Source organism: Melanostigma gelatinosum (genome assembly GCF_949748355.1).
Source record: "Melanostigma gelatinosum genome assembly, chromosome: 19".
NCBI lineage: Eukaryota > Metazoa > Chordata > Actinopteri > Perciformes > Zoarcidae > Melanostigma > Melanostigma gelatinosum.
This window is the reverse complement of record NC_136652.1, coordinates 15,800,321-15,814,144: the sequence shown is the minus strand read 5'-3', so window position 1 is coordinate 15,814,144 and position 13,824 is coordinate 15,800,321. Positions and strand designations below refer to the sequence as shown.

The 13,824-nt window shown below is 43.2% G+C and overlaps 1 protein-coding gene across 1 annotated transcript in view; it reads left to right on the top strand.

Annotated features, from left to right (window-relative positions):
• Positions 1–5,135: 5,135 nt before the first annotated feature.
• ylpm1 (YLP motif containing 1) overlaps positions 5,136–13,824 on the top strand; it is a 33,525-nt gene continuing 24,836 nt past the window's right edge. Inside the window, exons 1-5 of the mRNA XM_079291204.1 lie at positions 5,136–5,920; positions 6,520–6,747; positions 8,456–8,644; positions 9,893–10,398; positions 11,134–13,719. Of these exons, the coding sequence (XP_079147330.1) occupies positions 5,318–5,920; positions 6,520–6,747; positions 8,456–8,644; positions 9,893–10,398; positions 11,134–13,719 (4,112 nt within the window). The 5' untranslated portion in view covers positions 5,136–5,317. The remainder of the gene's footprint in view (positions 5,921–6,519; positions 6,748–8,455; positions 8,645–9,892; positions 10,399–11,133; positions 13,720–13,824) is intronic.

The window sequence follows — 13,824 nt, the reverse complement described above, 5'->3', positions numbered from 1 at the left end:
CTTCATCATGTCAACATGTTGTACTGACAAATAAATTCTCAATCTTTTCTTCACAGTGATGTGACGACGATATTATTGCACCAATGTCAAAATATAGTAATATGTGGCAAATACATTCGTTTGAATCGCAATTTACTGAAAGAAAATGATACGAATTATATCAACAGCAAGCCTCTACAGCATATTTCACAAATATTTCAGTCAACGGGGAAATTCCAACAACAGCTATATGGTCAGATGTCAGGAAACGGTTTATCACTCAGGTATGTTTGCATGCTGTGAAAGACGCCGCATCATTCTTCAGAATGAAATGTGAGAGAAATTTTCAGACGTCTGCTTTGTATACTCCCCCTTAATTTGAAGCACTTTGATTAATCAATTAATATTCCTTTCTCAAGGTCTTTTTTATAAACCTCATCATTAATAAAAGCAGACATTCAATTAGCAGCCAAATCTTGATTGCCAATTTTGTCATAACAGTCTCCCTTTCTATGCTTTTTTTTCTCCTGGTACGTTATAGTTGGGAGTATCATGGTGTGTGTATAGGAAGAATTAACTAATTTCATTAATCTAATTGTCATCGCTTTCAACCATCCCACTAATAAGTACAAATTAATATGATTAATCAATTTGACGACATAAACTCATTCAATTACAGTTTTTCAAAGGCAAGTGGGTGTGTTGGGGTGATAGGGAGGAGTGGCGAGTGAAGGGAGGTGGGCCGCTGAGCAGCTTGCTCTGTGAGGAACCCAGCCCACAAAATTGAAGGGAAGTCAGGCAATTAGTCATTGTGAATGATAAATACGTGGTGATGAATTGTGGCGGGCAGATAACTGCAGTCTTTGAGTCAGTTAAATTTGGTCCCAAGTAGAAAAACAGCGAGACTATATGGACCACAGATTATTGACTGTTTTAGTGTTTAGGACTAGACTGTGTGCATCTTATTTTACCCCAAAACTCTATTTGCAATAGATAACAACTGAGCAACTTTCATAAGATTAGGTTTTCACATTTTCTTGCCTTATTTGCTGAGTCACCATTAGTGTTACACACTAACTTTTCCCTAAAAACCACAGCCTGCACAATATACATTAAACTGTAAGAAAAAATGTAAACAGTGTTGTTATTCTGGATTTGAAGGTTTATTTGTCTTTGATAGGAGTGGAGAAATGCTGTCAATGTGCTGCATGCAGTGTATTATACTGTGTTGTTTTGTAGTACTAATGGCCATCCCAGATCATCTAGGTCAGACATATTGTAATTTTATATTGTGATATCATATATAACTTTATATATTTCTTTCTATAAAAAACAGTTTATAGGTAAAATAACAAGACAGGAATGTCTGTTGCTGTCTAAGCCACTATATTTAATACCTAAAAAAATAAAGATACTTGTCAAATTTCTGCAAAAATTCTTAAAATAGTCCTGTAAAGAATCACGTAAAGCAGTGATTCTCAACTGGTGGGTCGCGACCCATAAGTGGGTCGTGGACCCGTTTTCAGTGGGTTGCGGGCGTTTGCCTGACAAAAAAAAAGAAAAGAAAAAAAAGAAAGAAAAAAAAGAAATTGTGATTTTATTTTGAAGGGCATTTTTTATGCAGCGGAATTTTTCCAGCATTTACGGCACTTGTTCAGCGGCTGCAGGAAAAACACTGACCAATGCATTGTGAATCACGTGATGCAGCTCATCCAATCAAATGTGGGTATTCTGACAAGTTTCCTGACTTGAGTGAGATGTACACACACCGTGACACACGGGGAGAGACGAGGATACAGAGAGCAGAGCAGGACTGTTGAAGTGAGAGTTGTGAAAGTCAAATCATAGGAACATCTCCAAAAGAGAGAAATGTCCAGAGAGACCAGAGTCATTAGACTCTGACTGGACAGACTCATAGAGGTGAATTCTTCAAACACTACTTTCTCTTTTTGGAAGATGAGAAAAATATAATGTCGTGGCTTTTTCACGTCATCCTGAATGAACTGAGTTTAAAGCTGCAGCGTAATTCAGTGAACTATAATTTATCTGAAATGAATTGTGTTACGTAATTTATTCTTTAATCCAGCCGTTATTTTACTTGAAATGAGAAGAACATTTATTCATGTATTATTTATAATCCATCCAGTTAAATTTGAAAAATGAGAATATTTGTTAAAATACAATTGATGTGTACTTTCTTTATTTTATTTGACAGTTTACTACACAGAGACGTTACTAGACTTCTTAAATATAGATATACCCAAATTATATGTGTATATATATATATATATATATATATATATATATATAATTTGAATATTGTGTATATATATATATATGTAAAATTTGGGTTGTGGGTCCCGGCTTGCCATTAAGGGGTGATGGTGGGTCCCCCAGCCAGACCAGTTGAGAACCACTGACCTAAAGCATTTGTGCTCATTGCTAAATTTCCCACAGTGTTCAAATGCAACCAGAGAGAAGAATAGACACAACACTATGGAAAAATCTCAGTTGCACAAATCCATATTGTCATAAAGCCCAATCCTACGTTCGATGTAATCGGCCATTTTGACATTTCACTGTAGAAAAGCTGTTTCTTATAACAATAACAATAACTCCACTCCTTTTAAATGTCACAGTAAGCTGTGACAGTGTGACAGTGAGCCAGCATGCACAAGACCAGGAGAGTGAAATCAGCCATCATCATCATTTTCTTATTTAAGCTTGTTTTCATCGTGACTTGCCCATTATAAAGAGGTATGTTGGTTATGTTCCAAGCCACAATGTTGCATTATGTCGAAAAATACACATTTAAATGCAGAATCTGAGAACTACATGTCTGACACAACATACATGAGCAGCTTTTCCAAGGTGATGGATTTAAATGGTTTTCTCTTTGTGTTCCTCACTGTAGTTGTTCTAATTCATATTAGCCTCATAACCAAGATTCAAATAATATGAACAGCTAACGAGTCTTGGATTTACTTGGAGCAGCTGCTTAGATGTGATTTGTATATTTCAGATCTAGTGTGCTGCGAGGAAGATGTGCTGGCGCAGCAGTTTGGGGTGATGCCCTTTAATGCGCTCTATCTTATCAGCCGAGCGTCACCCCTATTCAAACCAGTGTCTGATTGAGCAGTGTGATGTTGTTTGGGTCTTACATTGGGAATAGTTTATAGAGGCACTGTCCTTAATTTGTGAAGTGGGGTATTATAGAGGAGACAATTAGACTGGGGTTCGATTGGCGTATAGAGGCTTGGATGCTGACAGTCAAGAGTAGGCTTTCAAATGTCATACCAATTAATCTATCCAGCCATCAAACAATATTCTGGAAAGAAAGTCAGGGGGGGCGATCAATCCGCATCACTTTTCTCCTCACCGGGTTATGGGAAAATTGATTTGTCAAACAAAGCATTTTGGAAGCAGTGCATGGACTTGTTTGGGATCCATTAGCTTCCATTGAGCATTTTGTTTGACATAGGATTTTCATCACAGAGAAAATGCAGTGTCCTCAATACTGGGAGCTACGACTTTACGATTTCTGATTTCTTTGTTCTTGCTTCGAAAAGCCTCAGAAAGTGCTGATGTAGATTGAAAAAGGGCCAACTTCTAAAGCATTCAAAGAACGATTAAAATGGTTTTGTTATTGATACAACACACAAATGACCAGTACAACAATCAGTCGCCTTCCTTCCAAAAAGCACGAGGCATTAGTCTCCAGTATCATGTTATTGTAGCCCACAGTGGGCTATCCTGCCATCCTATAAAGCGTGGCTGTCCTAAGCTGTATCATGAATTCCTGTGCAGTGTATTGTTCTAAGGCAGAACTGTATCACATTGTGCCCGTCATGCTGTTTTAGAGGGGAGAGAGCTTCCTCCATGGGATTTCTCCCAGCCCCATCCCCTGATAATGTATCTCTCCCTAAAGGCTAGGCCTCCGTGACCTTGTCTTCTTCATCGAGGGCGTCTTAAGCGAAAGAACTGAATCCTGAATGGGCCATTTCCCCTCTTTTAACACCCCTTTAATGTCATCAGTGAAATATGAAGTCATTAGGCGATATTAAAACACTGCTGACAAACTAATTAACGGGAGACATTAAACAGGACGGGCTTGATTAATCCGCTTTAACGATTATTTTTAAGTGGTTCTGGTCAAAATTAATACAGATTTACTGGTGATCTTAAGAAAAAAAATACTCTTATGTGTATCAGACCTCAAGGGCAGCCTAAAGTCACTGGTCTTTTACCCCCCCACTGCTCTCCCTCCCACCCCACTCTCTCTGTTGCTAAACACAGTCTGAACTCACACAGTTGGTCTGTGACAACAAACTGCTGTAGATCGTATTGACATGCATGCTGCAGGCCTAATCCGTTAAAAATATGTCAGGCTACATTTCATTTGTTGTTTCATATAGAATATATTGTAAGCACAGTAGTTGTATGTAGTTTTGTTGTTTATGTAAATCATGTTGTGTTATTTTAATCAGGCGCCTGAGAAATTTGCATGAACATGAGATATTTTTAGAGCTGAAAATTTGTTGGAATGGATCACTTATATTATGACTTTTGTGGATATGAGGCAAAGACCTATACTAAGTTGTATTTGTTTTTGTTTTTTTGTACAGACAAAGTTTCCTAGTTGAGTAGAAATGTCTTTGTGCATGTCTCCCTCTTGTGGTGAAAGCTCAGATCCACGGTCAGCTGCTCAAAATCATATATTTGCAGTGGCTGCCTTAAAACCTCAAGAGTATCCAGAGTAGGCTAATTACCTCTTTACATATTTTGACATACAGTTTATGTATGTGTGTATAATAACAAATGATAAGGATAACAATATACAAACATACAAATAATAACAACACTAATAGTTATTGTTGCTATTATTATTATAATTGTTATTATTTATATATAATTTATATATATATCCTAGAAAAACTGTATTTGTGAATAAAACATTTTCACCACTACCGGAAGTGGTCGCCTGATGACTAGTGACGTCTTTCCGTCATCATTGAGTGCATTGCGCTGTAGCATCAGCAACACACGTTCAACGATATCCCCGTCTCGAAACGTTTTTGTAGCTTTATTTTCACAACACTAGTTCTCTTTATACACCCGTGGGCTAGACGTGCACGTTTCTTTATCTGACGGATAACCGTTTCCTGCTTCAGAGTTGGTGTTTATACTCTTTGTTTCATGCGGCCTGGCACCGTTGGGCAATGAAAATGTAACGTTAGCTAACAAGGTAGGTTAACGTTAGCTGTTAGCTGCTAGCTACTCAGGCCAGGCTGTATTTAAGCACAAAGGCCGTGGACACAGCCTCGCTTTTTTTTAGACAATGTATCCTTCCTGGGGGAATTATGGGGCACCCCAGTCGCAAAACTTTGGAGGAGCTGGAGCTGGGCCCCACAGGCCGCCTCCGAGTGGCGGACACGCCGGACCAGCACCAGGGTTCGGCGGCTTCGACCCCTCATCCGGCGGCTCGATGTTCTCCAGTCTGCAGGAGCAACACCGACAGCAGATGCAGCAGCTGCAGATGCTGCACCAGACACAGCTCCAGTCTGTGTTGCACCACGGCAATAGTACTAATGCGTACGGTGGTGGAGGTGGCGGCGGTGGTGGACAGTCGGGTGGATATCAGGGATCAACATGGCATTCAGAAGGAGCAGGACATGCAGACAGCGGTGCTGCGGCTCAGTCGTACTTTCAAAAAGACGAGACTCCTTCTCAGCCGACCAGAGGTCCACCTGCTCCTCACACGGGTCACCCACCGCCTCCTCCCCCTCCAACGCAACCGCACCCCAACGATCCCCAATCTGTTCCTCCTCCTCCAGAGCCCCCCTCATCCAAACCACCAGAGAACACAAGTGCTCCCAAAGCCCAAGAGGCCAACACGAAAGATGTATCCACGAAAGAAGAAGACAATTCCTCACTTTTGCAGGTATTGTATCTGTTTGTGCTGTTGTACATTTTATATATAAATATTGATTGGAGTTTGGACACGTTTTGGTATTTCTGATCAAAGACTAATCTGTTGTGCTGTGATGGACAGTAATGCAAGAAATTGTCCAAAATCTTGGATGTCATACATATGCACACCCTGAGATTACACTAATTATTACTTAGTAATAACATTCAGGTAATTTACAAATTTTAGCTTTAAGAATTAAAACAAACTATCCTAAGTAATGTTAATCAGAAATGAATGTTGACCCATTTGGTTGACTATGTATTTTTTGTTATGTTTTCAGAAAAGTTAACTATGAGCAGGTAAAAGAACATTTAATCACTGGTATGTTTAAGGTACAGTTCAAGGATTTAGTTTAAAATAAATGTGAATCAGAATCAACTTTTATCAGCCACTGTTTGTTGCAGGCCACTGAAATAACATTGTTAACTGCAATCCTATTATCGTGTCACATTGATCTAGGAATGGCCAGGTATTACAAGGAAGGCGAGATTCCCCAAACACTTGCATCGTGCAAGTGAGAACACGGTTACTCGTGTGCTTCGTCTGACAGATGTCCTTGTTTCACACAGGAGCAACAGCAACGGTGGTACAAACAACATCTTCAAAACCTACAAAAGTTGAAGCAAGAGAAAGCCAAACAGAATAAGAATGAGGGTGACGGTCCTTTGCCACCACCACCCAAAGCGGTTCCTCCTCCTCCATCAGAACCACAAAAAGGCGCACCACCTCCGCCCCCTCCAAAAGAGGAGCCCCCAGCACCGCCCCCAGCACCACCTCCACCACCGGACGAGGCAGGGGTAAGCACTACTACTATGTTACAGAGGTGTGGACACAGTGTTTCCGCTGGTAACGTCCCTTGTTCCCTCTTTCTCTTTTCCCCTCTCTCTCTCTTGATGGATGCACTAAAGAAAAGGTCTAGAAGTGCAGTCTGGGAGTATTTTACTCAACCAACTGTATTTCTGTTCCGAATATCGGTTATCGATCTCCTTGATTCATGAAAATATTAGTCCCCCTCTATCAAATGAATCAGCGTTGCTTGTAAGTTTACGAGACCTGTGTCGTCCGCTCCTCATCTGCTTGAGGCTAGCACCCAGATTGTTGGTGGTCAAATTGTATTGTGGGTAATGTAGGTGCCAGGTTTTGACAAGGGCGAAGACAGAAGGTGTGAGGAGCTGCTGTTCTATTAGCACTTTTAAATCTAACTTAAAAAGTATTTTAAAAGCTGCACACACTGACCTCAATTATTGTGGTCTTTTCTGACTTGATTTTATTGACAAACACCAATTTGTGATGTGCTATTTGTGTGTAGCGTTGTATTTGGTGTCTTGTATGTTCTTTATGGTATATCTTTGTATTATGTCTTTTCCTTTTACTGTGTTATTGTCTTGTCCTTGTTGACCTGCCAAGGGAGTGCAGATGCAAATTAGCTTAAAAGCTACAGTCTGGTACAGTGCATCGAATGGTGACATTCATGTTTAAACTGTACATGGTCCCTTTTAAATAAATAAATAGTGTGTACACAAAGGCTGTGATGCAGGCTTGTGACAAATATTCTGCATTGGGCTGTGATTCTTGTGGTGAGCGATTGTAATTTTGTTGGCATTTTAAAATGAATCGGTCTTGTTAACTGTTTAAACGCAATGTCAACAACAAACGGTCAACACTTGTGTGATTAGTTTGCTGTTTAGTTGTGGAATAGGGCTGAATTGTTTCCGTCAAACTGTTGTGACAAAATATCCATTACTCTCAACATATTTTATTATATCTATTCTTTAATGTCCATGTAAAACTGAAAAGTTTTTTCATCTTTATTGATTTATCGGATTCATCATGGAGGTATCTCTACTGGTACTGAGTCATGAATGAACGTCAACAAAAGCACCAGATCTATTCCTGTGCTTTTGAACCATTCAGGAAGCCTAGATTGGGGAAAAATACTCATATTTTTAATTTAAGTTTAGAATTTACAGTAACCTAATCCCAGGATAAAATTTTTTTTTGTGTGCAATGAATTAATTGACATTGCGTTAATCATTTTTACTTTTTGTAATATTGTGTAATTGTTAAATATTATTAATTATTAAATGTTATGTAATATTTGTTTTTTTGGTATTTGTTTATGTTTTTGTAGGTACTGTATTCAACCGCCTTTAAGAATGTACCAAATCCAGTTGTACTATGTACCAGACATAGAAGATTATTGCTGCATCCAAACATAGTTTATATTGTTTGCATGAATATAAAGTGTGAAAATTTAGGAGCGTCCCCTAAATATACGGACACAATAAGTTCCACGACCATCAGGTCTATAGATAATTAACCCAAATTTCTGAGATAACTGCCATGTCATTAATGTGTGAAATTCATAGTACTCAAGCACATTCATTGTAATTGTCCAACATGCACAGTGTAATTTACAGTAGTACAACCTGCCCCCAGTTATGTCAAAAATAATCTTTGGGTTTTTAAAGAAATGGCTTGCTCCGATCTTGTTTATGTTTAAAGCCTGAGGTCCCACAAGACCCAGAGGAGGCTGCCCGCCTACAGCAGTTACAGGCTGCAGCAGCGCAGTGGCAAAAGGTGCAGCAACAGAGAGCGGGCTTACAATACCAGGCTCTCATGCAACAACACGAAAAGCTTCAGCAGATCCTGGAAAAATACCAACAGCTGATTCCGCAACCTGCAAACCTTCAGGTAGGTAAATGGTAGTTGCTTTGACAGCTACTTTGTTGTTCCTAAGATGATCGGTATATAAAATCAAAAGTGAAAAGCATTGTATGTTTAGTGGAAACAAAAGGGGACATTAGAGTGAGTTTTAGCTGCAACTACTCTGATCTGTAACCCCAGCAGCAGCTTGGAGGCCAATATGTTTTCATGTCTGATGCTGCGTTCTCACCGGTCCCGTTGATTTTTTGACGCACTGCAACATCGCGTCCAACGCGCTGCCGGTCGTGTTCACACCAAACGCCGCAAAATCGTGTAGCGCGGAGAGGGGCCGTGGTTTATCGACTGGAAGCCGTTCACCTGGCCGTCATTTCTTTCCGCTTTCAACCGTGAAAGGAATAAGGACAATTGCTGCTTTGTACGTGTTGTGGAAGTCCCTCAAACGTCGGAATGCTAAACGCTGTCATGTCTGGTTCATAATATTGTTCAGAGGAGCTCCGTGGATTGTATCGAGCGGTATTCACTGTGTCTAGCAAGCCACCGGTCGCTGTTTACGACAGCTGTGGAACACAACATGAACTGATTTGGCTGTGATTCAACGGAAAATAAACCGACAAAAAGGGACTCCGAAATAACTACGTAATGATGCCGATTTGTACTTGTCTTCTCCGACAAAAAGGGACTCCGAAATAACTACGTAATGATACTGATTTGTAGGCTACTTGTCTTCTCAATGGAGCTCTGATGGATCGGTGCTAGGCTATGCTAACATCGTAGCAGCTCCACCAGCACTCAATAATGTCATGTAGACGTAAATACGGCAGCGTCTATTCATTCTTTGTACCGTATGGTTTACACACACACATGTATACACATAGTTTGGTCCGGTCTCTATTGATATGAGGTATCGTAGAGCTCTGGGTGAACACAGACGGCTACAGGATTTATTTCCTGATTCAACAACGGCAGGAAGCCAGTGATGACAGGGGGAGCCACTCAACGCTGATAGGCTATGGCGCCACAGCGTCACGCGATTATGTCGCAGAAGTTGAAACATTTCAACTCGCGCGTTGGCGATTTTGCGGCGTCCAATGCAAAAACGCGCCATCGTAAAATCGCGGCACGCCAGTCTCATCGCGTCTGTGCATAGACTTTGTATGTAATCTCGACACGCGTAAAAAAAATCAACGCGACGGTGTGAACGCAGCATTAGTGATTTCTTTGTTCTGCATGTACCTGTATAATAATTAACTAAAACCAAATGTCCTTTTTTTGCAGTCAATGTCTGCTGAAATGCAGCTGAGGCACTATGAAATGCAACAGCAGCAGTTCACCCCTCTATTCCAAGACTGGGATCTCTCTTTCGTCCTGTGGTATGAGCGGTTCAAGATCTATCCCCACAAAGACCAATTGCAGGACTATGAGCGCCAATGGAAGCAGTGGCAGGAGCAGATGAACGCCACCAATGCCCACCTTCAAGAAAGGGTGGCCACTCTCACTGCCATGGTGCCATTCGCCTCAAGCCAGTGCAGTAGTGGTATGATGGGACAATTTGGCCAGTACCCTGGACAAGACATGCAGCAGCAGCAGCAGCCGGCTATGCAGCATTCCCCACTTGGCGTTGGACCCAACGCTCAAGGTCCACGGCCCGCTGGCTTTGGGACACATTCAGAATCACCTGCTGGACCCCCTGTGAGAGGAGCGGCCCCTTCTAGCATAGGAGTCAGACCCCCAGGTCCCCCCACCATTCAGCCACCAAGCATCAACAGTGTCAGAGGTCCACGGTCAGTCGGGTGTTTTTGTATGACTGTGATTAGGGTTTTATTTAAAGTTACTACAAGGAACTTTTGAGTAGTTATACTTATTCTTTATGCCTGTCATTGGGTACAATACCCCACAAAATTAGACAAAACGATTTACAGGTTACGTAGGTTCACCAGAAACTCCTTAAACTCGGACTCCAGCAGGGCCGCCTTCGACCAGCAGTTGAAGCTCCGGCAGGAGGTGGGGAGCTTTGAAACCCAGCAGCAGCGGTGGCTCCACCTCCAGCCAGGAGCAGAGCTTTGCCTCGCTGCTTTGCCATTCCCCACTGGAAGCCCACACCGACACAACACTGCTGAAGGCCCAGGCCGTATCGCTAGGCCTGCTGGAGGGAAGGGGGGCACGGGTCAAGTAGAACCTGGACTGCACAGGGCAGACTGTCTGACCCTGCTGCAGTAAAATGGGAGGTTTCCTAAAGGGTATCTCGGAAACACTACAGCCTTTGTCTAAACATGGACTGCCAAAATGAACACTAAATGAAAGTTCCTTGTAGTAGCTTAATGAAATTAAAACAAAATGGAAAATGTTTCATAAAAGTATTTTAATTTAGGTTGGTTATTACAGTACCTCATGTTTACAATTAATATGTATTGTTTTATATTGATAGCCTGTCACTGGGACGCCAATAGAAATCTTTCTTATTAATAATGTTATTAATATTAATAATAATGTTGTTGTTTTTTTTACAATTTCTCTAGTCCTGTTGGTCCCAGCGGAAGCAACCCTAGATTTGACCAGCCACAGCAAAGTTTTGATGGTCCTCCAAGATTTGAAAAGCCACAGCAAGGTTTTGATGGTCCTCCAAGATTTGACCAACCACAACAGCACTTTGACGCTCCCCCAAGGTTCAATCAACCACAGCAGCGCTTTGATGGTCCCTCCAGATTTGACCAACCACGGCAGCGCTTTGATGGTCCCCCCAGATTTGACCAACCACGGCAGCGCTTTGATGGTCCCCCCAGATTTGACCAACCACGGCAGCGCTTTGATGGTCCCCCCAGATTTGACCAACCACGGCAGCACTTTGATGGTCCCCCCAGATTTGACCAATCACGGCAGCGTTTTGATGGTCCCCCCAGATTTGCCCAACCTCGATTTGGACAACAGCCTAGGTTTGAGCAGGCCCCAAGGCTCCCTGACCCCCCAACTCTTTTTGAACGGCCACCTGTACCTCAGCAGAAACAACAACAAGGTTCCCAACCTAATGCCCAACCAGCTACTAAACAACCTGCCAGTATGGATTCCAAGACTTCTGGAAAGTCAGCTGGACCGCCTCAGTCCGAAAAAGAAAAAGTTGAGTCGAAACCAGCTGATAATGCCAATGCTGAGGATTTGACAGATGACAACTTGCTTGGAACAGAGGGCTTTTTTGTCCAAAATGACCCCATTCCTCAAAACAAAAAACAGGAATTAGATAACAGTAATGCTTCTGACAATGACAAAAAACTCAAACCTGGAAACAGCATCCCTTCTGTAACTACTCCTTCTAGTAGTGCACAAAATCCTCTCAAACCAGATGGACCAATGACAAACAACAAACCCCCACTGGTTCCAAAGCCCCCTGGAATCCAAAAGGAGCCGCAAGCATCTGGCCATATGCAGTCGAGACCAGATCCTCCAAGGCTTCCCCCAGGGAGTGGACGTGGTCAGCCCCCAGTACCTGTTCAAGTGCATGGACGAGGACGTGGGCAGAGGGGTCCTGGAGAGTTCAGGGGACCGAACACTGTACCACTTGGGGAGGGAATGGGAGAAATGTCTTATAACTACATGCCACCTGAAGAGAATGTGGATGTACCTGAAGAGCAGGAAGAATATCAGTGGCAAGATTCTTCATACGAGCAGTGTGATGGTGAGGAATTAGAGGAACCCCCTGAAGAAATGTGGATGCCAGGCGGACATCACTTCTCAACAGAGGAAGAGTATTATGAAGAGCCATTAGGAGGACCCCCCATGGGCAGAGGGGGGCCCCTTATGGGCAGAGGGGGGCCCCTTATGGGCAGAGGGGGACCACATATGGGCAGAGGGGGACCACATATGGGCAGAGGGGGACCACATATGGGCAGAGGGGGGCCTCATATGGGTAGAGGAGGACCGCCTATGGGCAGAGGAGGACCGCCTATGGGCAGAGGGGGGCCTCCTATGGGAAGAGGAGGACCAATGGACAGGCACTGGGAAGAACCTGAGTCAGCAGAGTACTCGGAGGAAGGGGATCCTTACTGGGGAGAAATGAGACCTCCAATGAGAGGCATGAGACCCCCGTTTCCACCTGGCCGGGGTCATCCCCCACGTGGTCATCCTGGTTTTATGCACCAAGGACGAGGACACCCCCCTCATCCAGCACATGGGCCAATGGATCATGAACAATTAGGCCATGGAATGGACATTGATGATAATGAAATGGATCCAATGCACCATGGACATGATCCTCATAGCCATCCGATGCATTCTGACGCAGGAATAAGCAGGCGTCATGGGCCACCACTACCTCACGAAACGATGGATCCTATGGAGGAGCCATCGTACAATGAAGGGAATGAGTTAGGGTGGCAAGCGCCACATGGCAGAGGCCCTCCTATGCCTCCACATGAGATGATTGATTCGGGAGGAATGAGGAGGAGACCTATGGGTCGAGGGATGGCAAGAGGCATGTGGCGGCCAGGTCCAACACATGAGGAATATGAAGAGAGACATAATGAGGGTTTTGTTGAAGATTATGGTCATGGGGAATATGGTCATCACTGGCGGCCACCACAGGACTATCGTCCTGATGACAGTGGGCATGACGCCAAGTACTATGAATCTGAATGGGACGGAGACCGTGCTCCTCCTGAGAGGGACTATCCCCCTCGCATGCCACCATCACAGCCTTACAGAGATGGCCATTGGCCAGAGGAAAGAGAAAGAGGTAAGCCATATCCTCATGGTGAACATGATCGGGGAAGAGGAGAACTTAGAATTCGGGAGTATGGGGCTGAGCCACCGTACCGGCAGGAAGAACCATCGTACCCACCACCCGCAGCACCTTCAGAGTGGGATAGGCCTTCAAGACTTCCGCCACCATCAGAGAGAGGGTATCCCGCTGACTATGAGGTTCGCAGAGGTCGCTATGAAGAGCCTCCGTTGGATATACGTCCACCTTTATCTGCTGCTTCAGCTGTCACAAACTTGCCAGAGAGCTCAGTTGATCCGGCATCCCAAGGAGCAAGTGGGGCGAATGTGCTTGCGCTCTCCCAACGTCAGCATGAGATCATCTTGAAAGCTGCTCAGGAGCTTAAACTTATAAGGTAATTAATTGATTAATGCATCATTATTTTAGGTTCACACATTCTGACTTATCCACAATGGAATCTAGCCATGCAGAGTGCAGTGTTGTAAGTAATTGCTCAGGT